Source organism: Artemia franciscana, chromosome 14 (assembly GCF_032884065.1).
Source record: "Artemia franciscana chromosome 14, ASM3288406v1, whole genome shotgun sequence".
NCBI lineage: Eukaryota > Metazoa > Arthropoda > Branchiopoda > Anostraca > Artemiidae > Artemia > Artemia franciscana.
The window spans coordinates 24,283,415-24,311,219 of NC_088876.1; the positions used below are offsets into that span (position 1 = coordinate 24,283,415).

At 33.2% G+C, this 27,805-nt stretch overlaps 1 protein-coding gene across 3 annotated transcripts in view; it reads left to right on the forward strand.

The window, feature by feature from the left end:
- Positions 1-7,143, forward strand: part of LOC136035486 (ubiquitin-like modifier-activating enzyme 1) — a 94,188-nt gene extending 87,045 nt beyond the window's left edge. For all 3 annotated transcript variants that reach the window (XM_065717312.1, XM_065717313.1, XM_065717314.1), the window contains 2 exons: positions 1,894-2,078; positions 6,850-7,143. In XM_065717312.1, the coding sequence (XP_065573384.1) occupies positions 1,894-2,078; positions 6,850-6,982 (318 nt within the window). In that variant the 3' untranslated portion in view covers positions 6,983-7,143. The remainder of the gene's footprint in view (positions 1-1,893; positions 2,079-6,849) is intronic.
- The last annotated feature ends 20,662 nt before the right edge of the window (positions 7,144-27,805 follow it).

Here is a 27,805-nt window from a genome sequence, read left to right on the forward strand (position 1 = left end):
TTTATTAAATCTATATTGAAGCGCTTGACTGTCCGCTTTTATCGAGCTACCTAATTCTTTGATTGAGGGAACCACTTTTTTGCCATTTAGCGTCTTCAAACTGTTAATTCAATTGTTATAATAATTATTAGTTAATATAAAATCAACTTAACATAAGTAAATATCATTAAATAAATGTTTTAATTAAGATGTATTAAATGGTCTCATACGTAGTATTTTTCTTATCGGGGAAGGGAAGGGTCAATAAAGTGTACTTGTACTTTTAATAAGAAGAGCCCATAACTTTGAAGAAACTTAGGATTTTAGGGGAAGGGTATGTACTGGGTCCTGAACAACCTTCCTTCGTACGCCCCTGATATAGCACTGTCATATTTAAATTGACAGACCCTAAACGGACTTGAATGTGCTTATACTTAAATATAGTAATCTTAGTAATAACGTTTACTTCAAATTTAACATTAGTGGAGCATTTGAATTTTAATATCAAAGAATGTGTTGAGTTAGATTTAAAATGTAATACTCCTAAACAGGGGCTGGGGGATCACTCTAAGTGTAATACTCTAAGAGGGGGGCTCACAAAAGCATAGCCCTGAAATGCAAATCTGGTTTTTAATTTTTATTTCCTCCTACAGGAAACATTGTCCTTCCAGGACTAGTTCTGGCTCTGCATATGTCTAGATTGTACCTCCTTTATAGTTTTTTTTTTTTTTTTTTTTTTTTTTTTTTTTTTTTTTTTTTTTTTTTTTTTTTTTTTTTTTATAGTAATAGTAGTAGTAGTATTAATTTATTAACCAAAGGAAATAACACAAACAAAATCAATCGGTAGCACACCAAAAGCGTTGCTTGCGAGGGTGTGTTACTAACAAAAAAAGAACAAAATTAGAAGAAAAAAACAAACAAAAAAAAAAAAAACTAAAAACAATGAGTTAATCTAAAATGAGCAGAAAGGTGAAACCGTGTACCGAGAAAAAAAAACTACATAAATAATTCATACACAATCAAACAACGTAATATCATGATCCCGAAGCAAAAAAAAAAAAAAAAAAAAAAAAAAAAAAAAAAAAAAAAAAAAAAAAGTTTCCAATATTAAATCAATCAATCTCAATCTGTTTCAAAGGTATACATACCAATAGACCTGCAGTCATAGATAACAGATGGGTTGAATAAAATCATGGTTCAAATAACGTTAATTTCAATTTATTTAAAATTTCACCAAGAATCGAATAAGTTTAGAGGACGACGCTGCTCAGATCTATTGACACTAGGTTTCTAGTTATTGAAAACAAGTAGCAACGTTTGCCAGACCACAAGCATATAAAAAGAAACCATCCTTTTTTTGTGTGCTTCAGAGAATTCCCCTCCCTCTCGGTTCAACACTCACTTTGATGTTGCCTTGCCCCCCCTCCTGCCCAAACTAAACTGTTTCTGAAAGTTTGAAATCCAATCTCTCCGTCATGAGGCAAAGCAATGAGGCCATGACACTTGAGAAAACTACAGCTTTTGAAATGGTCACTTCTGAGATTTCATCCATTCCCTTTAATTAAATTGCATATTCATGCTCACGCCGAAAACAGCCTTATGTTCTTTTTATCCATAAGGACAACATTTGCTCAAATGCTTTACTTTTGAGTAACAGTTTAGTGTAAAGTGGAGCCCTGAAACCTTTTGACCATCTGAGCAAGTCGTACTTGTTAGTTTAATATACAAATTTAAATGTGTCTGTTTTAGTGCTACATATACTTTCTGTTCATAAAAATAAGTTACCCTCGGTACTAATAAACCAAGGTATTTTTTTTGATATTCTGAAAAGAAAACTATCTGTTCATCTGTATAGTAATCTAATTACTTTGATTTATTCATTATAGAGACATTAATAACGTGGTTATATTTCAGTACAACGGCGAAAAGTGGACTCTCTGGGATAGATTTCAAATCAACCATCCTATGACGTTGAAAGAATTCATTGAGCATTTTGAAAGAAACCTAAAGTTGAAGATTTCGATGTTGTCTCAAGGAGTTTCCCTTCTCTATTCTTTCTTTATGCAAAAGGCCGCCCGGGAAGAGAGAATGCAAATGCTGTAAGTAGTTTTTTTTTAAGTGCTATGTGTTTATACGTCTGTACTTAAAAAAAAGGAAAAAAAAGAAAAAAAGAAGAAAGAAACTAGAAAAAAAGTTAAAAAAGCAAAAAATTAAATGAATAAATAAAAAAAAGCTCACGGCCAATCATTAGGAAAATGCTGTATAGATCTGAATACGGATTGTTTTTCCCATGGATAATTATATGTTGCATGTTCAAGAGTCGGTAACTACGTGTTGCTGGGGCGCGTAGCGCTACAGCAAACCTTGGCTATATATATATATATATATATATATATATATATATATATATATATATATATATATATATATATATATATTATATATATATATATATATATATATATATATATATATATATATATATATATATATATATATATATATATATAATCGGAAACCATATATATATATATATATATATATATATATATATATATATATATATATATATTTATATATATATATATTTATATATATATATATATATATTTATATATATATATATATATATATATATATATATATATATATATATATATATATATATATATATATATATATATATATATATATATACATATATATATATATATATATATACATATATAATATATATATATATTATATATATATATATATATATATATATATATATATATATATATATATATATATATATATATATATATATATATATATATATATATATATATATATATATATATATACATATATATATATATATATATATATATATATATATATATATATATATATATATATATATATATATATATATATATATATATATATATATATATATATACATACATATATATATATATATATATATATATATATATATATATATATATATATATATATATATATATATATATACATATATATATATATATATATATATATATATATACATATATATATATATATACATATATATATATATATATATATATATACATATATATATATATATATATATATATATATATATATATATATATATATATAATATATATATATATATATATATATATATATATATATATATATATATATATATATATATAAATATAAATATACTGTTTGTGCGTCTGTACTAGAAAAAAAAAATATATCTATATACATAAAAAAAAATGATAAAACTAAAAAAAGAAATAAGAATGACGTCATATAATTTCATATAAGGAAATTGTTTATTACTGCGTGGTGTCATTGGGATTGGTCATATATGGAATTGGTCATATATGGCAACCTTGACTGCTATAATTTAAGGAGAAGCTTGCTACAGGCTCCTCTGCATGGTCAATTTAATCATCAAGGATACTTTATGTGTCTTTAATCTAGAGTCCTGAAAGTGTTGCTTAGAAAAAAAAAATATAGTTGTACAGTGTACCATACTTAAAGACTGTAAGCTATGAAAATAAAAAGTTCGATAATTGCGGTATTAAAATTTCCTTTTTACAATGTATCTTTGGTTGAATTGCAGTATCGTCTATTGGATTAGTACACTGGATTTATAGTTCTACACGGTACATTGGTACTATGCAGTAGTGTATTGTAGCACAATAAATTGATTTTAAGTGTATATCATCTAAATGTAAGCGGTATCCCCTTTTAAAATTTTTGTTTTCTGGGCCAATCCTATGGGCTGTACAGATATGATTTACTGTTTAATTTAATTGATATTTGAATAAGTATTTAGAGTAGTGCTTAATTAGTAACTAGCAGTTAGCTTGTCGGGCGACAGACATAAAAAAACGTAGGATATACTCTTTTGGGAGATTCGGGAAGGATCGTTCTCCGAAACCACCCTTCGTCTTTTATAGAAACTGGACAGACGAATTAGTCTAGAATCGCTTTTGCTCTCCAGAATTTACTTTTAGTTAAAGAAAATATAGTATCAATATTTTGTTTTTACCTCCAAAAAATTGAACTTGAACCCGTAACCACAAGATGGGGAGTATTATGTTCTACCTACAGATTTAATGGCTTGTTAAATTAGTTTTATAGCTTCAGAGTATTTACATTTAAAAATAAAACTGGAGTTATTTCACTGGAGTTAGGGAGCCTTACCGTAACTCTATATTAAATTAAAAAAAAAAAAAACTTTTTTTTTAAACTGAAAGTAAGGAGCGACATTAAAACTTAAAACGAACAGAAATTACTCCGTACATGAAATGGATTGTCCCCTCCGCAGTCCCTCGCTCTTTACGCTAAAGTTTTTAATTGTTATAAAAAGTAGAATTGTGGCAAAGAGTCAAACTTTAGCGTAAAGAGCGAGGGATTGCGGAGGGGACAATCCATTTCATATATGGAGTAATTTTCTGTTCGTTTTAAGTTTTAATGTCGCTCCTTATTTTCAGTTGAAAAAACTATTTTTTTTTATTTAATTTCTGAACGTTTTTTTAACTAATTCATGTTTGATTTTGGCTCTCCGTACATAATTTATCAGACAATTTTCTGAAATAAGGGATGGGGAAGGAGGCCTAGTTGTCCTCCAATTTTTTGGTTAATTAAAAAGGCAACTAGAACTTTTAATTTTTAACGAACGTTTTTATTAGTGAAAAATATACATAACTTAAGAATTAACTTGCATAACAAACTTTTATATTCTTATATTTTTAATTATATATATGAGGGGGTTTGTCCCCTCGTTAATACCTCGCTCTTCACACTAAATCTTATCCCAATTCTTGTAGAATGACCCCTGAATCAGAAAGGTCGTAGAATAAATAGTTGATATTACAAAAAATACTTTAGCATAAAGAGCGAAGTATTTATCTCCTCCTGAATACCTCGCTCTTTATGCTAAAGTATTTTAGAACCCCTCATATGCGTAATAATATCTGTTTGTTCTAAGTTTTACTGCTACTCCTTACTTTCAATTGAAAAAACTTTCATGTTTATGTTTTCTTTGTTTTTGTTTTAATAGTAATGCTAGAAAATCCTGCGCCCTATTCATTGAATTTCTCTTCCCCCATGAAATATTTATCCAAGGAAAGATCCTCCCACATAGCCACATCCCCTCAACCCCACACCCAAACCAAAAAATCCCCCTGAAAACGTCGGTACACTTCCCAATAACCATTAGTGTATGTTAACATTGGTCAAAGTTTGTAACTTGCAGCCCCTCCACCAGGGACTTTGGGGGAGTAAGTCATCCCCAAAGACATAGTTACTGTGGTTTTCGACTATGCAGAACAAAATGGCTATCTCAAAATTTTGATCCGTTGACTTTGGGAAAAAATTAGCGTGGGAGGGGGCATAGGTGTCCTCCAATTTTTTTTGATTACTTAAAAAGGGGCACTAGAACTTTTCATTTCCGTTAGAATGAGCCCTCTTGTAACACTCTAGGACCACTTGGTCAATACGATGACCGCTGGGAAAAAGGAAAAAAATAAAATAATAAATAAACAAATAAACACGCACCCGTGATCTGTCTTCTGGCAAAAAATACGAAATTCCACATTTTTGTAGATTCGACCTTGAAATTTTTTTATAGGGTTCTCTGGTACGCTGAATGGGATGGTGTGATTTTCGTTAAGATTTTATGACTTTTAGGGGGTGTTTCCCCCTATTTTACAAAATAAGGCAAATTTTCTTAGGTTGCAACTTTTGATGACAAAGGCTAAATTTGATGAAACCTATATATTTAAAATCAACACAAAAATCCGATTCTTTTGATGTATCTTTTAGCATCGAAATTCCGTTTTTTAGAGTTTTGTTTACTACTGAGCTGGGTCGCTCCTTACTACAGTTCGTTACCACGAAGTGTTTGATAATTAACTGTAAGGTATATGTTTCTTGACTATTTCGGTTAGTTGCCATATATGTAAAACCGACCAACTACTATTTTATGGAGAAGCTAGCTAGAGATGGCTGTCCAGTTCAGGTGATGATGATATTGTATATTCAGTGCTTTTTAATATTAAAAAATAAATAACCTTAAAATTTTTATTTATTTCAACAATTGCCTATTTTACCAAAAAAAAATTCAAAAAATTAACATGTTTTTAACTTTTTAGCTAAAATTTGGATGTTGAATTTTTATTTCAAGAAGAATTTGAAAATATAAATATTTTAAAAAAAATTACAAAATTTTGTCACATTGAAATTTACAAGTAATATATTCAATTAAATATTTAACCAAAAAGATAGTTAAATCAAGGTGATGGTAAATAGTTCGATTTACTGTAGAAGCATCACTTGGAGGTTATGATTCAAAAAGTTGCAAGGTTTAAACCCAATGCCTTCAGGGCCCAGTTTACACCTAATGCCTCATCACCTTCAAGGTCTCATTGGTGAATTAATTTTTCCCGATTTTACTTGGCACTTAATATATATAGAAGTTTATCTTATTTCGAATTCCTTATATCCAGTTTTCTCCCAGTATTTTGAAAATTCAAGCTGACAATGTCAAAATTATTTTCCCATATCCTGAATGCCTAAATACGATTTTTGTATGCACAAATTTCTTACTTTGAATGTCATTTTGGTTCCTCTAAGATTTCTGGTATAGGGCTAAAAATAAAACATAATTTAAATTACCGATGATGGAAACTGCTTGTATTTATTTATTTATTTTAGGGAATCTACCCCCCCCCCGCGCCCAAAAAATTAAATAAGTAAGGGATTTAGAGGGAGGATTTCCCTAGATTTTGGAAATATATCCCCCCTCCCAATGTCCATGAATTGAAACCTCTATTCACCATTATTCTCTTTCAGGATGCCCGATATAGTTCGTAAAGTGTCGAGGAAGCCAATTGAACCCCATGTGAAGTCTTTGGTATTTGAAATTTGTTGTGATGATGAAAACGGTGAAGACGTAGAAGTTCCATTTGTTGTTTATCATTTGTAATGGCTGAGAATGCTACGACTACCGTTGTTTCTTCAAATATGTGAAAGAAATTACTTTTTGATTTTTTGAAATTATTTATCAGTTCTAATTAAAGTCAAGTTCTGTTTTTTTTCAAGATGTAAGTCATATCTGATCTGAATAAAAAGAAGTCTGAAGGTTTACTTTCTTTTTTCATGACGAGATTCAAAGCGCTGTCAATCGATTGAAGATGTGCCGATAGATTTGATAATATTTATATACTAGTTTACTAAATACTGAATCCTACGATTATTACTAAATACCGAGTCCAACAATTGAATTCAATGTTAAGAATGTAATGTAAATCGTTCGTCTGATATCAAAAGGGTGTATCTCCATATGCCTAATTGTAAATTTTCAGAAGATCAAAAAATCCTCAAAACTTTTTTATTTCCCTTCCAATAACAGTAAGACGAAAACGGATCGATATTTAAAATCAGCACATATCAATCTGTTTTTATGGCACTTGGTATTTAGCAAGTGACATATAGCGATCGCAAAGGCGTCGGTCTGCCTGTCCCGGTTTCGCTAGTTTATGCACTTCCAGATAAGCTAGGACGATCATTTGGCAGGCACATCAAGGACTAGACCAGATTAAGTTAGAAATAGTCGTTTCCCCGATTCGATCATCGAGGGGGAGTGGGGGACGGTTATTTGGTCTAATTAGGAAAAATGAGGTATTTTTAACTTATGAAAGGGTAATCGGATCTTAGTAAAATTTGATGTTTAGAGGGATGTCGTGTCTCAGCGCTCTTATTTTAAATCCCGACTGAATCTGGTGACATTGGGGGTAGTTGGAGGAGGAAACCTAAAATCTTGGAAAACGCTTAGAGTGGAGGGATCGGGATGAAACTTGCTGGAAAACTAAGTAAAAGTCCTAGATACGTGATTGACATAACCGGAACGGATTCGCTCTCTTTGGGGGAGTTGGGGAGAGGGTTAATTCTAAAAAATTAGAATAAATGAGGTATTTTTAACTTACGAAGAACTGACTGCATCTTAATGAAATTTCATATTTAGAAGGATCTCGTAACTCAGACCTCTTATTTTAAATTCTGACCGGATCCAGTGTCATTTGGGGAGTTGGGGGAGGACCGGAAATCTTGGAAAAGGCTTAGAGTGGAGGGGTCAGGTTGAAACTTGGTGGGAAAAATAAGCACAAATCCTAAATCGTGATTGAAATAGCTGGAACGGATCCGCTCTCATTGAGGATTTGGGAGAAGGGTTAATTCTGAAAAATTAGAAAAAATGAAGTATTTTGAACTTACGAAGGAGTGATCAGATTTACATTTAGATTTTGTTCATATTTAGAAGGACTTCGTAACTCAGATCTCAAATTTTAATTCTTGACCGGATCCATTTTCATTTGGGGGAGAGGACCAGTAATCTTGGAAAATGCTGAGAGTGGAGAGATTAGGATAAAACTTGGTGGGACATAGTCGGATCAGATCAGCTCTATTTGATGGAGTTGAGAGGGGGGGGGGTAATTCGGAAAAATTAGAAAAAATGAAGTATTTTTGACTTACTAACGGGTGAACAGATCTTAATAAAATTTAATATTAGAAGGATCTTGTGCCTCAGAGCTCTTATTTTAAATCCCGACTAGATTCGATGACATTGGGGGGAGTTGGAGGGGTAAACCGGAAATCTTGGCAAACATGAAAATTGAGGTATCTTTATCTTACGAATGAGTGATCGGATCTTAATGGATCTTGATATATTGAAAGATATCATTTTTCAGATGCTCTATTTTTAATTCAAATCGAATCCAGGGACAAAAGGGTTGGAGGGGGGAAACAGAAATCTTGGAAACCGGAAATCTTGAAAACGCTTAGAGTGCAGAGATCAGGGAAGAATAAGCACACAAGTTGATTGACATAACTGGAACGGATCCGCTCTCTTTGGGAGAGTTGGGGGGATATTCTGTGCTTTGGCGAAGTCGGTGCTTCTGGACGTGCTAAGACGATGAAAATTGGTAGGCGTGTCAGGGACCTACACAAATTGACTTGATAACAGTCGTTTCCCTGATTTGACCATCCGGGGGGATAGAGGGAGAGGAAAACTTGAAAAAATGAGGTATTTATAACTTGCGAATGGGTGGTCGGATCTTACTGAAATTTAATGTTTAGAAGGACCTCATGTCCAGAGCTCTTATTTTAAATCCCGACCGTATCCGATAATATTGGGGAAGTTGGAGGGGGAAACGTGAAATATTGGAAAACGCTTAGAATGGAGAGATGGGGATGAAACTTGGTGGGAAGAATAAGAACAAGTCCTAGATACTTGATTGACATACCCGGACTGAATCCGCTCTTTTTGGGGGAGGTTTATTCGAAAAAAATTGAAAAATTGAGGCATCTCTAACTTAAGTACGGGTGACTGGATCTTAATGAAATTTGATATTTAGAAGGAACCTCTTATTTTAAATCCCGACCAGATCTGATGACATTGGGGGGAGCTGGAGGAGGAAACTGGAAATATTGGAAAACACTTTGAGTGGAGAGATCAAGACGAAACTTGGTGGGTAAAATAAGCAAATGTCGCAGATACGGGATTGATGTAACCGGACTGGATCCTCTTTTTTTGGGGGAGTTAGGGGGGTCCAGTGCTTTGGCGAGTTTGGTGCTTCTGGATGTGCTAGGACGATGAAAATTGGTACCTGCACAAATTTAATTGACAAAGTCGTTTTCCCCCATTCGACCAGGCTGAAGGGAGGAAAAATTAGAAAAACCAGGTATTTTTAACTTGCGTGTGGGTGATCGGATCTTAATGAATTTTGACATTTAGAAAGACCTCGTGTCTCAGAGCTCTTATTTTAAATCCCGACCGGCATTAAACCTCTGATTTCCCTTTTAAAATCAATCTATTGATTCTTAGAATTTTGCTAGAGCTCATGAAATATGAGCTTTTGGCTCTTGGCTCTTCCGACCTCGTCACAAGTGCCATGTGAGCTTTTATCTCTTGTTTGTATAGAGCTTTTGTTATTCTTTAATTTTCACTTTGTGAGATTACTTTTTGTTTTAGTTAAATCACTAAAGTGTTGGGTTTTTGGTTATAGTATAAAAGTTCTAAAGCCGAACTGGCCTATTCCGACAAGACAAAGAGAAAAAAATCTGGAGAAACAACAAGGAATCAATGGGAAGTAGAAATAAGAGATAACAATCACGATGAATATTTCACTTGTATAAAACTAGGTGTATTCAGCTCGAAAGAAACATAATCGAAGCCATAAAGTTAAATACAAAATAATATATTGGTTTCATTCTATTTTTAATTGTTTTTGATTTTATGTTTTATCTCATTTGTTTTTTATTGTTTATGTCTTATATTGTTTCATCTAACATAGGAATGACATCGGAATTATGTTTACTTATTCTGAGTGCTTGAGTGCTAAAAAATCTAAAAGTGACGTAAAACATATTGATGGACATAGCTAAATCAATACACCATATTTTTTTTGCTCTTGTTACGGAATTCTTGTGCAATAATTTTCTGTTAATTTCTTTTTTCATCGTTATCATCACCAGTTACAATTTACATCATACTGCAGTGTCCCTGCAAAGAGAACTTATTCCGTTACTTACATAGAAACTTTGGGGTCGAAAATTATTAAATGTAAAAAAAAGAGTGGTTTTGAGGGTCCACGTGTTGCATATTTTGTACTTTTTGATTTCTATAACCGACTAAAATCAGTACTTGTAAAGCTTTAGTTTTCATTGTTTCATTTATGTATAATTAACAAATTACCTGCTACAAAATTTAATATGAAATTTTATAAATGCTCCAATTACTGATAATGATGAGGAAGTGGGGAAGGAAAGGTTAACTCCAAAAACATTTTCAATTTGCGCTGTTTTCGTTTCAAGTTAAATCGCATTTTATGTTTTGTGGCTCTTTGACTATAAATAGCTAGTATTAATAATTTGGTTTTCCTTGTTGCTATAATTCAACTGTAGTAATAATCTTAATTACAGCAAGGTTCACGGTGCGACGGGCAGATTGCAGTCTTCGGTCTGAATATCCAGAAGAAGTTGGAGGCCCAGAAATGGTTTGTAGTTGGTGCTGATGCCATTGGCTCTGAGTTGCTAAAGAAGTTTGCCCTCATGGACCTTGGTTGTGGCCAAGATGGGAAGATTTTGTCACCCATATGGATTTGATTGAGATATCAAATTTGAATAGGCAGTTTTTGTTCCGTCCTTGGGACATCCAGAAGGCAAAGTCTGTTACTGCTGCTGAAGCTGTATGTATACTTTCAGTGTAATTTTAATGAGTGTAATCGGTGTAATTATGTAATCAGTGTTTGGTATCAAAAACCAAACATGAGGTCTCCTTATTTAATACATAATCCCTAACATTTCCTAACCCTTGAAGATATACACGGTTGTTGAAGTTGTCATTCAGCCAATCTAAATTATCAGACTCTATTTCCAATGTCCTTGGTACTTCCATGCATGTAATTAGGGTAATTAGGTAATTGGTGTAATTAGGTTGCGCTTTATTGATTACAACACTAATGGTGGTGCATTTTGAAACTGAAAGTAATATAAGGAGAAATGTGAGTTTACGGGTATTGTTTAAAAGACTAGACAAATTCTTGTAAATTTAGGGTTTATTGTAAAATATTGCTGGGATATTTCTGGTGGAACGATTAATTATCGATAATCCCGATAATTAATTATCGGGATCATTAACTATTTGCAGCTATTTACGTTCAAATATGATCGATAGAATTTTTTTTTATTGTAATTGTAAGTACAATATGGTTCATAGGAGTTTATTTTGTGCTTTACGCCATTCAATACTTAAGATAATAACAAATAATTGTTGATTATTAATAAAAGTTTAATTCTGGAACATACTCATAGTATTAATCTAAGGATTGGCGTGAGAAACTTTGACGAAATTTAGACAATTTCTAAGGACTCCTAGGACTCCACTGGCTATATGAGAAAACATCCTCAGTTCCTGTGGTTTTTTCTATATGGGGAGGACCTACCAACAACTTAGTGAGAGGTTATGGAAAGATAAGTCAATCGAAAAAAAATAAAGCTAAACGGTAGCCCGATAGTTTAGACCCAACACTTCTGTGACAACATTGAGCACTTAGTTTTGGTTGATGGCCTCTCCAATATCACCCCCTTAAAGTTCTTAGGAACGTTTTCTGGAAGGGAGTTGGAATCAAGAAGTATATCCACAAAAAAGTTGCTGTCAACAGAAATATTTGTAAAACTAATCCCAGCTCCATTTTGTTGTATTCTTATTAGTAACGATTTTTTTTCACAACATCATATTCAGCAACTTAATGAGATTTCTAATAATTTTGATCTTGGAAAAAGACTAGCATTCAAAATAGCCTTGTACAATATACATTTCTAAAATTTAATCTGCCATTTAATGTCAGGTGTTTCTTTCATTTGTCTTTTCATAGTTGGTTGTCAAAGGACCTCTTTTATTTAATTTTTACCTTAAAGATCTATCTTCCTATATTTTCGGGTTGTTGTTGGTGGTGTAATTGAGTGGAGCTTCAGAATTTCTTCTCTATGCTCCAGGATCATTTTTCTGTTTTTTCTTCAACCTAAAAAAAAACAAAAACCAAAAAAAAGAACAATTCTAGATGAGTTTTATATTGACCCACCATCTTCACAATCATGCTTCGTCATACTGATTTATATACTACCCACAGACTAACAGGTAGTCTAATACCTTGTCAAAAATCTTAAAATATTATTTTTATCAATTATAAATAAAAAAAAAAATTATAATAGTCAAAAATTCAAAAAGTGTACAAAACCGAAAAACTACAACCAACAAAGTCATTGCACTTCCTACATATAGAGGGATGTCCTATCGTCCTTAGGAAATCCCTCATTGTAGTGGCATAAAAAAAAATACCAAAAATTAAATTAAAAGAAAATTAACTATCAATACGCTTTCATCATATATATAACAACAGCATCAAAAATTTTACCAAATTTGAAATATAATCGAATTCAACAGATTGACAACTTGCTTTCATTAACAAGCATGTATAAAAACAAGTGGTAAATCTAATACCAACTAAAAATCAAATTAAAAATAAAACTTAAATTTATATCCCCAAAAAATAATAACTAAACTATATTATTTATAATTTGACTATTTGCAATATTTTTGGAATATTTTCTCGTTTTGTCAAGTTATTTCGGACAGTTCGTAAAAAGAATTAAATGATTTCCTCGTTTTAAAGTGCTCATTATCTGCATTATAAGTGAAAAAAGCAGTTCCACTACTATGTGCGCTATTGCCAAAAGTGCCTATTACAAATTGAGTAACCGTATTGTCATTGAACACTAGTTTCCAAACAAAGTTTAGATAAGGTAAAAATTAATAAGATATAAGTATTATAAATAGGATTAAGTATTATAAATAGGATCATATTAATTAGTAATGAATTGTTATAAAAAAAAATAAAAATTAGTTGGCATCTGGTTTGGCTGCCACTTCTCGGAACTTTTCCCAAAATATCGGATTTTCAGTCCTCTGCATGGAATGCTAAGAAAAGAATACAGGTTAAACATTACCCTCAAAAATCAAGCTAGAAATATGTGTTGTTGTTTATTAATGTCTTGGGATCTATTTTTAAACCAGGGGTTTTTGTAAGTGAGCCTTAGGGCAAATTCTGAGCAGCGAGTCTAGCATCTCTTCAGTTCTAAATCTGTTCTTTGTTTTCAATGACATGGAATCAATCGCTAAAATGTTATCTTTTTGCCAATAATTTGAACATTCAGTTTATGACAACAACGTGTTGTCAAAAGTTTTAAGAATATGTATTATCTTTTATTTTCAGTTTCTCGTGATTTTTTTTTTCAAATCAGCAGATAATTTTTGATAATTACATTTTAGGATTTTCCCAGTTAAACTCTCAATGGTAACTTTGGTACTAGGGAGTGTAGTAGAATGTTCTTTTGCAATTACATGCAAATATTTTTTACGATTCGAGCATGTCTTTGATGTCACCAAATACCAGCTCCAGATAAAAAAAAAAAAAAAAAAAAACTCGGAACGTTCAAAATTTAAATTTGTTCATTTCTCATAGCAGTTACTTTATTCAGGAAGATATCTTTTTGATAACATTGGTAATATGGAACTGAAAAGCTATCAGTTTTCTTTTTTGAATTTAAAACTTTGGCAAAGGCCAAAACCATACCCGGCGGGGTGGGGTATTACAGGGTTCGATCCCCCTCCTTTAAATTTTTGTCTGTCTGCTAAAAACGTAACAAAAATGAATACTTGTATGAAATACTCCCTACCGCTTAAGATGTTCATTCATTTATGCATTGCAGAACCGGTTTTTTGTTAGTTTTTTTCAGCTTAGTGTGAGACAAGACAAAAAGAAGTGACAAGGATTATTGAAAATGAATAATTTAAGCTCTAGATTTGCACATTAGGGGGGTGGAGGTAAAGTATTTGGACAATATAAAGTTAAAAAATAATTCTTACTACGTAATAGATAGATGGATAGATGGATAATTTTTTATTTGCAACAATAATATAAATAAATATGACAAACCAATGCACATGCCTGGTGGCATACTTTAGCGCTGACAATGTTACAATGTTACTTAAACTACGAAAATAAAAACTAGCACTGGCTGTTTTACATGCTTTAGCTCTGATACAATAAAAATAAAAATAAATCAAGCCAAAGCAAATACAAGCCTATCAACTTAAATATACAAAAAATTAACAAAAAATAATTCCCCACAATGGATTAAACACAAATCACCTAATTATTTGTTATTTATTTAGATATTTGAAGACCCGTCATAACTTAAATATAAATCCATCATACCTCTAATCCTTGCACCCCTATAATTTTGACAAATTTCAACTTTGCGATTATGTTTTGCAGTTTTTTAATAAATAGTCAGTTCATTATTTCTGAAAAAAATATTTTTATCACGGCGTCGTTAAATTTGCATAAATGATACATAATAAATAATGCTATAAATAATTATACCTAACACATTAGGCATGCAGATCCGCTATACTCCCCCCCCCCCCTATTGGGCAAACACATAGCCTTCATTGTTTCTATAGTATTATATTTTTATCATACTTAGGTATATTTCTTTCGGATTGATAACGCCAGAAAAACATATTAGAAGAATATTAGGTAGGGGATATTTCTTAAAAGTACCCAAAAATAGATATAAAGAATTTTCTATGCAGTTTTTGAAGTTTTAAAGCTTCCCATCCGAATAAAACCGTCAAAAGCACTCAAAAGCACTTGGTCCGCGTCAAAAGCACCTCTATATCCTATTGGATATATTTTTTGAAATGGAAAACATGAAACAGGAAAGGAAACAAATAAGAGAGGAAATTCACGTCCATCTCTAATAAAAAAAATTACCACGAAGCAGTCTCGCATAGCAAATATATAAATTAAAAATGTTTAACTGACGTATAATTGATAGTAATGTTGAGAAAATCCACTTATGGAAATCCCTTTACTCAAGCGCGATCAGCTCAGATCCTAGTGTACAAGATTCCTGATCTTGGGGTCATGGTCTAAATATTCGTATGTTGTTTTTTTTTTAAATATATTCCTTTTTGGGTAAAATTTGCAGTTAGATATTAGACAATTCTTTGTGTGTGGATGGCAATACTTGGATTAAATTTGGACGAAGTCTTTTCTCTTCGTAGGTAAGTAGTTGAAATTTGAAATTTGTTTGGGGCAAGGATTCTGATTCTCACCGATGTTTATACACTGTGGTTTATCTTGTTTGTACCTGTCGTCCGATCGGCTCTTCAGCTAGTGCCTAAATAAAAATATTATTTGCATTTATTTAATTTAAAATTTTACTGTTAATTTTTCTTAATGAAATATTTGCTTTGGTGTTTCAGTATTTCTATTTGCCCATAAAAAAAAACATTTTAATAGTTTTTTTTTTTTTATTTGAATCAAAATAAATCACCTTTATAAAAAGGGTATGGTAAGATAGGTATTGTGTACATCTTCTTATTTTTTGTTTATTTTTTTTTTATTAATAGATCATTTTCTCGTTGCTAACTTAGTTCAGAATGATTAATGATCAGTAAAATAATAGTTTAGATCCAAAAAGTCAGTATGCTCACCGAGATTGAACTTTGCCAGCTAACAGAAATCCAAACTAATATAAAGTAAAACTAGGCTTCTTTCAAGTTTTTTCGTCTTAACTCTTTTTAAAATTTCCCTAAGAGTTCATATTTTATAGCATAACATTTTTAGAATCCTACCAGCTTATTGACAGATCCTGTCGTAAACCGTCCATAAATTTGGTTGCAAGATATAAAAGTCACATTTTTCTCGAATACTTTGATTATTTTTAAATTCTTGTGACAAAATGGGAATTTAATCGGCTTTTGAAGTTTTGAAACGTGTTAATGGGTAGGTGACATTGAATGTTTTCACAGTTAGGATTTTGGATAGACGTAGTCTTGTTGAGTTTCTCTATGACTCTAGTAGTAAGTACTTATTAGTCCAATTCTTTTTTGTTGAGGAGCAGGTAAACAGTCCATGAGTGGCACATCTAATTACTGGTATAAGGATGCTAGGCTAAGAGCAAGGATCTGTTTTAAAATTTTGAATGTATTAAGTTTTATGAGATGTATTAGTTTTTAACAAAAATGTGCTTATTCCCAAGTACAATTTTTTTCTAATTAATTGTTTTAGTTGGCTTTTACTTTTTGTGAATTTTTATGTAAGTACTATAATGTTTAAGGCTCCTTTCCATTGCGTGAGACAATGCCTGTATTCGAATTTCTTTCTCATAACTCTACTTTTTAAAACAGTATAAAACTTTAGCGTAAAGAGCGGGGCGTTGATGAGGAAGCAGCCCCTTTCATTTACGAAGTAATTTCAGTTCGTTTTAAGTTTTAATGTCGCTCCTTACTTTCAGTTAAAAAACTTGTTTTTTTAAATTTAATTTCTGAACGTTTTTGAATCAATGCATGTTTTGATTTTGGCTCTCCGCAGATGAATAATTAAATCGAAGTTTGCAGATTTTTTTTGTCTAAATGGCTTTCTCATAGTTTTGATCGGATGATTTTGAGGAAAAAAGGAGTGGGCGGGGAGGAGGCGTAGTTGCCGCCTACTTTTTCTTTGGTTACTTAAAAAGGCTACTAGAACTTTTAATTTTTTACGAATGTTTTTATTAGTATAAGGTATACGTAACTTAAAAATTAGCTTACTTAACGACCTTTAGTATTCTTATGTTTTTATTACATATATGAGGGGGCTCACCCCCTCGTCAGTACCTTGGTCTTTACACTAAGGCTTAAATTTTGTCCCAATTCATTAAAAATGAACCCTGAATCACAAAAGCCGTAGAATATATAGTTGAAATCACTAAAAATACTCTAGTGTAAAGAGTGAGGTATTAGGAGGAGATGAGCCTCTCATAAGCATAATAATTTCTGTTCGTTTTAAGTTTTAATGCACCTTTGAAAGTTTTTTTCATATTTTTTTTCATTGTTTTTTTTTTAAATAATGCTAGAAAATTCTGCGCTCCCTTCATGAAAATTTTCTTCCCCCACGAAAAATTCCTCGATGTAAAGTTCCCCCAACATATCCCCCTCTTCTCAACCCCTCAACCACCCGAAAATTCCCTTGAAAATGTCTGTACACTTCCCAATACCCATTACTATATGTAAGCACTGGTCAAAGTTTGTAACTTGTAGACCCTCCCACGGGGATTGTGGGGGAATAAGTCGTCCCCAAAGACATAGTTATAAGGTTGTTCGACCACGCTGAAAAAATGACTATCTCAGAATTTTGACCCGTTGACTTTGGAAAAATAATTAGCGTGGAAGGGTGTCTAGGTGCCCTCTAATTCTTTTGGTCACTTGAAAAGGGCACTAGAACTTTTCATTTTCGTTAGAATGAGCCCTCTCGCAAAATTCTAGGACCACTGGGTCGATACGATCACCCATGAAAAAAAAAAAAAAAAAAAAAAAAAAAAAAAAAAAAAAAAAAAAAAAAAAAAAAAAACACGCATCAGTGATCTGCCTTCTGGAAAAAACAAAACAAAATTCCACATTTTTGTATATAGGAGCTTGAAACCTCTACAATAGGGTTCTCCCATACGTTGAATCTGATGGTGTGATTTTCGTTAAGATTCTATCACTTTTAGGGGTTGTTTCCTCATTTTCTAAAATAAGGCCTTTTTTCTCAGGCTCGTAACTTTTGATCAGTAAGACTAAACCTAATAAACCTTATATGTTTAAAATCGTCATTAAAATGCAATTCTTTTGATGTAGCTATTAGTGTCGAAATTCAATTTTTTAGAGTTTTAGTTACTATTGAGCCGGGTCGCTCCTTACTACAGTTCGTTACCACGAACTGTTCGATAAAGCTCTAAAATTGAATTTATGCAACTTCTAATAAAATTATTGGTCTCTCTATCACACAACACCTTGTAAATGCATGCAATATTATTTTTGAGTGGGTTTTACACTTAAACTCTGACCATCAAAAAAAAAAAAAACCTCTTTGCCATTATATCAGCAGACTCATTTCTAGCAATTCCCACTTGTGCTGGGACCCAGATTAGAAATATATTATTTTCTACAAGCTCTAACGACCTAACTATTTGGTGGATATTACAAACCGATTCACGACTAGGTTCATGCTCATTCATCAGGTACTTCAGGGCTGATGCTGAGTAAGCGCATATCATTCAACTCCGGCTATACCCATATGACTTAATAAATTCCAGTGTCTTATATGTAGCGATCATCTCAATTGTAAAATTAGACAGGCTGCCTGGTAACTTAAAATTGCACGAAACTGACATACTGGGGACCATCACTGCCCAGCCAGCACCCTTATCTGACTTGGAGCCATCAGTAAAAATTTGTATATAGCAGTGCTTGCACTTACTTGAAGTACTACTTGAGTAAAATTTTCCATTACTTGTACTTATACTTAAGTAAAAGCTCTACGATGTACTTATTACTTGATACTTAAGTAAAATTACGAAATACTTATTACTTAAGATACTTTTAATGTAGTTGTTTTTCAAATACTTTACCTTTGACATGAAAATTTTGTGTGTGTGCTTTTGTAATGTACAAGAAAACATCACTTTTAGATTTAGAGCAAACTCAGATACAGCTTTTGTGTGTGTTTGTGCTTTGGTAATGTACAAGAAAGCATTACCCTTTAGATTTAGAGTAAACTCAGATATAGCTCCATGCCCTATTTCTCGATATGAAATAAGGTATTTGTTTTTGACAAAAAAAATTTTTAGTATGATTAACACTTGGTTTAATTTTTGTTTAAAAGTTATATAAAAAAGAAAATTGAAATCATTTCACCGTTCACTGGTCGACAGTGAGCTAAAATCCCTTGTTTTGTGCTAAATATTGCATACTGTAGTCCATTTGGGCTTATATTTCTGACATTAGCGTTTAAGTTTTGTCATTTCGTCAACTGAACCAGATTTTTACCATTTCATCATCTTCAGGACCATATTATTGGTAAAACTACTGAAGCTATGCATCTTTGCCCATCTAAATGTTGTCTGCAATAAACAAGTCTAGGGAATTCTAGCTGGATCCAATGCAGTGGTATTTTGTCAAATTCGTTCCAGCAAATTCAGGTATTCAGACGAATCTGACTTCAGATTTGTCACTCCATTCATAAGTTATAGGCCCTACCAAATTAAAAGAAAACTCAACTTTCTGAAGACTTGAAACCCTCTCCCCCTCACTTTATTTGATAAAGGGGTTGTGATACCAGGACTTGATATGAGCCCTGATCTTAGGCATCTTTGGTCTAGTTTTCATTCGGATCTGTTACTCCATTTGCCAGTTATACTAAATTAAACAGAAAACTTAAATTTTTCAGGAATCAAAACCCACTCCCACTTGTTATATTTAAGCTAGAGTCTTTATCTCAAAACTTGATATGTGTCATGGTCTTAGGCCTCTTTGGTTCAATTTTTATTCAGATCCATCACTCCATTCGCAAGTTCCTCTGAATTAAACAAAAACTGTTATTAGCAGGTAAAACCCTCTCCCCCTGTTTTATTTGAGCTAGGGTCTTCAACTTGATGTGTCTCATGATCCTTGGCACCAAATCTGGCCATCAAAATTTTCCTCCAAATCCAACCAGCGATTCTCCCCTCATATGTGATTACACAGACGGACGGACAGACAGACAGACTGACGGACAGATTTTGCAACGTCTTAGGTAGCCTTGTTGGCTCATTAAATTCAAAAAAAGGAAAACAATAGCATATCATCATCCAGGCATCATCACCTATTTACCCTTTCACCTATTACCCTTTTCCAAAATGAGTTATTCTGAAGCCAACCTTCAACCAAAAATTACCTTGTATGGCACTTGGTATTTACCAAGTGACATACAGTGATCACAAATTCTGTCGGTCTGTCAGTCCCGGTCTTGCTAGCTTAAGCCTTTCCAGGTAAGCTGGGACAATGAAATTTGGCAGGCGTATCAGGGACCAGACCAGATTAAATTTGAAATAGCTGTTTCCTCGATTCGACCATCTGGAGGGGGAGTGGGAGGACAAAAATTAGACCGGATCTTAATTAAATTTGATATTTAGAAGGATATCATGTCTCAGAGTTCTTTTTTAAATTCCTACTGGATCAGGTGACATTGGAGGGGGAAACCTAAAATCTTCGAAAATGCTTAGAGTGGAGGGATCGAGATGAAACATAGTGGGAAAAATAAACACAAGTCCTATATACGTGATTGACATAAACAGAATGAATTCACTCTCTTTTGGGGAGTTGGGGGGGGGGAGGTTTGTTTCTGAAAAATTAGAAAAAATGAGGTATTTTTAACTTACGAATGAGTGATCGGATCTTGAATTTCATCAGATGAAATGTCATATTTAGAAGGATCTCGGAACTCGAATCTCATATTTTAAATCCCGACCGGATCTAGTGTCATTGGGGGAATTTGGGGGAGGCGGAAATCTTGGAAAACGCTTAAGAGTGGAGTGATCAGGATGAAACTTGGTGGGATGAATAAGCACAAGTCCTAGATACGTGATTGACATAACTAAAATGGATTCGCTCTCTTTGGGGGAGTTGGAGGGGTTGTCAATTCGGAAAAATTACAAAAATTGAGGTATTTTTAATTTAAGAGCGGGTGACCGTTTGTGAGGTATTTTTGAATTTGATATTAAGAAGGAACTCATGTCTCAGATCTCTTATTTTAAGCCCCGACCAGTTCTGGTGACATTGGGGGAGAGTTGGAGGGGAAACCGGAAATCCTGGAAAACGTTTAATGTGGAGAGATCAGGATGAAACTTGGTGGGTAGAATAAGCAAATGTCGTAGATACGTGATTGACGAAACCGGACGCGATCCACTCTCTTTGGGGTAGTTAGGGGGGTCCAGTGCTTTGGCGAGTTTGCTACTTCTGGACGTGCTAGGACAATGAAAATCGGTAGGCATGTCAGGGACCTGCACAAATTGACTTGACAAAGTTGATTTCCCCGATTCAACCATCTGGGGGAGGATGCTGAAGGGAGAGGAAAATTTAGATAAATGAGGTATTATACTTGCAAGTGGGTGATCGGATCTTAATGAATTTTGATATTTAAAAGGACCTTGTGTCTCAGAGCTCTTATTTTAAATGCTGACCGGCATTAAGCCTCTGATTTTTCTTTTAAATTAATCTATTGATTCTTATAATTTTGCTAGAGCTCATGCCATATGAGCTCTTGGCTCTTCCGACCTCGTCACAAGTGCCATATGAGTTCTTAGCTCTTGTTTTATTCCTTTTTTCTCAGAAGATTTTCGAACCAGTCTCATGGTTTTTGCCACTTCATGGTGTGAAAACTGCTGCTAGAAATAGATAGGTTGCAACTTCTGCCGTATCGTCTTCTAGTATATTTAAATGTGTGCTTGCATCGTGCCTGTGTCCCCTTAAAAGTTCGGTTTCTTACGGTAATATTGGTTTGTCTTCTGTTGCATATGCAGACGACGTTCTTCTTGTTGCCTGGACTCGCCGTGGATTGCTTTCCAAGTTTACTATATTAAGCTTATATATATTAAGCTCTCCAAGTTTACTATATACCAAGTTTACCCTTATGCGGTCGCTCCATTCGTTGCTGGGACTGCAATACTGCCATGTTCTTCTTTAGTTAGTTGGCTTGGTCTGTGTTTCGGTCCAACACTTTCCACTACCTTTTCATCCCTAGTGAATCAAGCCGTAAAAAACCTACGCGTCGTTTACGGAAAAATATGCCCTAACAAAAGCCGTTACAACCGCAACGGTTTGTGCATGATTTATAACGCTTATTGCACCCCTTTGTTTTTGTTTTTATTAGGCATGGCTCGTCAATTTCATAATAAAAATCGCCATAATCTACGTGCGGCTTATTTTAGATATTGCAAATTCCTCCTCTGATTTCCTAGATGGCACTAAAACAGAAAAATAATTGCTCGATTTGATTTAATAGATATGACTTCTGGGATTCGGTCTTCTAGTAATGATTTATGTAAAAAGACTATCTACTTTACTCACGTTTACGACCCTCTGCAACCTTTTTTTCCATATTGATAATGGTTAATTAGTCCATGTTGTCTTTTGTTAGTTTGATTTTTTTTTCTTGCTGTTTATCCTTTTTGTTTATTTATAATACTCCGTACTTCGTGTTTTTTTTTATACTTTTACGGATAATAAAGTTCATTCATTCATTCAATCTGCAGTTTGACCAGCCGTATGGAATGCGTCTGAATCAGCGGGCTTGCTGCAGGCCCGTGATTTTATAATATATGTTTGTAGGGAGTTTTACCGACCATCTGAATTGACCACACAGCATGCGGCTTGCTTGAGTGAAAACCAGCCAAAGGATATAGATGCCATACATTTTCATAGTGTGTCTGAAATTTAACTTAAAAACTAGAGGCAGTTTCCTTGTAAAGGTGCCAAGGACGAGACATGTCATCAAAGTGTGAATCAAGACTTCATTTTCATGCTCTTCTTTTCTTTCAGCACGCTGAGAGCCAGCGACTTTCAGCTAGCTGCCAAAAAGGTGGATTTTTGGTGCTCCTTTTTATTGAGCTTTGATTTCTCTTATTAAGAAAGTCTGCAACTGACTCACTTGGCTTCTTACTTTTAAATTTGAGTTTTTTCTGTTGCTGAGGTTTTTACTTATTGAATCAGAGAATGAACTACTTTATTACCTTTTATCGGTTTCAAAGCCAATCCAAAGTTTATTTTTCTATTTTCAATATTTTTTCCACCATTCCAACATGTTTCAGAATAACCCTGTATTTTTTCAAAGGTCTCAGATTTGACTGAACACTAATCGCCAGAAGTTCAACTCAATGTGCACTGTATTAATCCTTTCATGTGATCTGTCTGATCCAATCAGAAGTTTTTTGATTGCACTTAATTGTTTATATAGTCTTTTTCTTTCAAGCCGTGGTGTTGAAAATTGGTTGAGATTATTTTTTGGACTTCGTTGGGTGTCTACCAGCCAAACAAGGGAAAAAATATTTTCAATATTTGTTTATCATTTATCATTCCCACATGTTTCAGAATAACCGTGTATTTTTTCAAACGTACCAGATTTTACTGAACACTAATCACCAGAAGTTCAACTCTACGTGCACTGTGTTAATCCTGTCATGTGATCTGTCTGACCAAATCAAGAGTTTTTGACTGCATTTAATTGTTTTGATAGTATTTTCTTTTCCAGCCGTTGTGTTGAAAATTGGTTCAGATTATTTTTTGGACTTCATTGGGTGTGTACCAGCCAAACAATGGAAAAAAACACTTTTAGTATTTTTTCCATCATTCCCATATGTTTCAGAATAACCCTGTATTTATTCAAACGTGCTAGATTTGATTGAACACTAATCGCCAGAAGTTCAACTCTGTGTGCACCGTGTTAATCCTGCCATGTGATATGTCTGATCCAATGAAGGGTTTTTTGACTTAACTTAATTGTTTTGATAGTCTTTTCCTTACAAGCCGTTGTGTTGAAAATTGGTTAAGATTATTTTCTTAGACTTCATTGGGTGCGTACCAGCCGAACAAGGGAAACGGTTAAAAGCGATAAAACGGAAATTTTGGTTCTTGATTAAAATTCCCAAGAGAGGAATGACAGGGGAAATTTTATAGGTGAGGGAAGCGGCTAAGAAGCCTTCAGAATGGCTTTAAAATAAGGTAGCATGGGCTTATATATATATGCCTAGGATAAATACTTGAAGTAGTACTTGAAGTAATACTTAAGTGCAATTTTGGCAAGTACTTGGTATTTGATACTTAAGTAATAATTTGGAAAGTACTTATTACTTGATATTTAAGTAAAAAAACAATGAGTACTTAACAATTGATACTTAAGTAAAAATTTGGAGTACTTGTTGCAGCACTGGTATATAGTCTCTTAAGTGGTCAGTTCGTCATAGCCAGTCATGTTTGAGAGTCAAGTTATTATTATCCCCACAATCAATAAAGAATATGTGCAATAAAGAATTATGTTTATTTTCCTGTACCTGGTCGTTGGAAGAATATCTTACTAGGATCAATTCAATTGTCCTGCTTTGTCCAAATGCACGGTTCAATTGACTTTTAAAGCGGCTAATTAATTAATTAATTCCAAAATTATGCAAAAACAATGACAAATCGGAGCTCTGATATCCAGTCTATTTACTTAATCAAAATTTTGTTCCGCCCAGGGCTTCATTGTTATTCGCCCTCTTCTGATAGATTTCAACATTTTTTATTGCTTAAAGATTAAATCTGCTAAAAGATTTACGAAAAATAGGTAAACGGTGTTGGGGTGAGGAAAACGAATTTTATTAAAGTCATGACCTACCTAAATTGTTTTTTTTTTTAAGTCAGATAACATTAGTGTTCTAATTTCTGAGAAAGTATATCCAGGGGTGGGGTTACTGAGTTTGAAAACTCCTATTCCAAAATTTATATCCGACAAAAATAGATATGAATAAATTTCTTCTGGAATTTTGAAGCTCTCTTGTGTGTAAAACACTTATTCATCCCCTGCAAACAACAATTATGGTTCGCCTTGCTTACAAGTATATCTTTTGCTAATCGACCTAAAAATAATTAAACTAATACATAGTATCCGAAACATAGGAGATCATTTCCGAAACTGACTGGCTTGCCCAGGGACCCACTTGTCCCTCTCTTCCAACTTAATTCCGTTAATTGTTTTGTAGAATAATCTCATGCTTGCGTTATTCGCCTTAATTTTTGCTTCAGTACTCGCTTGTATTTGTCACCTCGTTTATATTGATCTCCCTTATCTTATTCTTGTCTTGTCTTCAAAGAAGTCGGAAATAAACTTATGGCTTTGAAGGAATTTTACTTCGGGTAGGCTAGAAACTTTATTGGGGCGATTCAATTGGCGCTCAAATTTCCAATCGGCGCTGTTAATGTAATTGCCATTAATCGCAAGTACCTCCTCGCAAGTACGTGATTATAATCGCAAGTACGTGATTATAAAAAAATTATATTGACCAGTGAGTCTTCGAAATCCCCCATCCCCTATAAATTTTGGATAGTGACGTTTCTAAAGGCAACTATGATACAAGTTAAAAAATCTTGGTATTTGGGAAAAAACCACTATGCCTCTTCTTTGAATGTAGTAGCTCAAGAGGTGCTATGTGGCATATATTACATGAAGGAGAAAATAGTTCATTTTGCATTTTCGATTGTAGAAACTTAACCAAACAAGATGAAAAACAGGTCAGACTAATTGATAAAACTCACTTGAGACTGAATATCTTAAATTATACGAAAAATATCACATAACATCTTTGAATTTTTGCAGTCGCCTATGCGTAACTGAGTCTTAATTAATTGAAACAAAAATATTTTGCTTAGATTGGTCAGTGTTATTCATTAAAATATATTCCAAGCCAACGAACCTGCGTGGGAAATATTATATTACCTCATTAAAAAAACTTTTTGCTTGAGAAACAATTTTTGTCGTGTTAATCCTTGTTTTGAAATTCGTGTCACCTAACATGTGTGGAATTTTCACAATTCTCCTTCATACCGACATTCTTTATTATTATTATTTGTTTATGCTCATATCATCGATGAAGCACAGTTTAAGCTGTTAGCAATGTGTCGAAAGGATACATGGTAAGAATCCAAATTGTTTGTGCAATTCTTCGCAAGTTTGGCGACCAATGTAATGAGTCATAACCGACAAAAGACTGCAAACAAGTTTTGAAGTTAAGACTTTTGTGTAGATTTTTTAGTGAATTTTGATTACTGTGGGCCGTGGCTTGTCCTTTATTAGGTTGCAGCTACCACTGCTACCACAGCTACCACTGCATGTGATTTGAATCGAGAAGCTTCGATTGGGCTATTTTTTCAATTAAATAAAAAAAACAAGTTATTTAAATGAAAGTAAGGAGCGACATTAAAACTTAAAACGACAGAAATTACTCAGTATATGAAAGGGGCTTTTCTTTTTCAACCCCCTGCTCTTTACGCTAAAGTTTGACTCTTTCTCTTAACTCTACATTTAAAAACAGTAAAAAAAAAACTTTAGCGTAAAGAGCGGGACGTTGAGAAGGAAAAGCCCCTTTCATATACGGAGTAATTTCTGTTCGTTTTAAGTTTTAATGTTGCTCCTTACTTTCATTTAAAAAACTTGTTTTTTTTATTTAATTTCTGAACATTTTTGAATAAATGCATGTTTTGATTTTGGCTCTCCGCAGAGGAATAATTAAAACGAAATTTGTATAAATATTTTTTTTTTTGCTAAATGGCTTTCTCATAATTTTGATCGAATGATTTTGAGAAAAAAAGAGTGGGGGAGGAAGCCTAGTTGCCCTCCAATTTTCGGTTAATTAAAAAGGCAACTAGAACTTTTACTTTTTTACGAATCTTTTTATAAGTAAAAGATATACGTAACTTATAAATTAGCTTACGTAAAGAACTTTTGTATTCTTATGTTTTTATTACATATATGAGGGGGTTCGCCCCCTTGTCAGTACCTCGCTCTTTACACTAAAGCTTAAATTTTGTCCCAATTCATTAAGAATGATCCCTGAATCACAAAAGCCGCAGAATAAATAGTTGAAATTACTAAAAATACTTTAGCGTAAAGAGCGAGGTATTAGGAGGAGGTGAGCTCCTCACATGGGTAATAATTTCTGATCGTTTTAAGTTTTAATACTGCTGCTTACTTCCAGCTGAAAAAAACTTTTTCATTGTTTTTTTTTAAGTAATGCTAGTAAATCCTGCGCTCCCTTCATGGACATTTTCTTCCCCCATGACAAATTCCTCGGTGGAAAGTTCCCCCAGCATATCCCCCTCTTCTCAACCCCTGCCTCCAACCAAAAAATCCTCCTGAAAACGCTTGAACACTTCCCAATAACCATTACTATATGTAAGCACTGGTCAAAGTTTTGAACTTGTAACCCCTCCCACGGGGACTGTGAGGGAGTAAGTCGTCCCTAAAGACATTGTTATAAGGTTTTTCGACTACGCTGAATAAAATGGCTATCTCAGAATTTTTATCCGCTGACTTTGGGAAAATAATTAGCGTGTTAGGGGGCCTAGGTGCCCTCCAACCTTTTGGTCACTTAAAAAGGGCACTAGAACTTTTCATTTCCGTTAGAATGGGCCCTCTCGCAACATTCTAGGACAACTGGGTCGATACGATCACCCCTGGAAAGAAAAACAAATAAACACGCATCCGTGATCTGCCTTCTGGCAAAAAATATAAAATTCCACATTTTTGTAGATAGGAGCTTGAAACTTCTATAGTAGAGATCTCTGATACGCTGAATCTGATGGTGTGACTTTCGT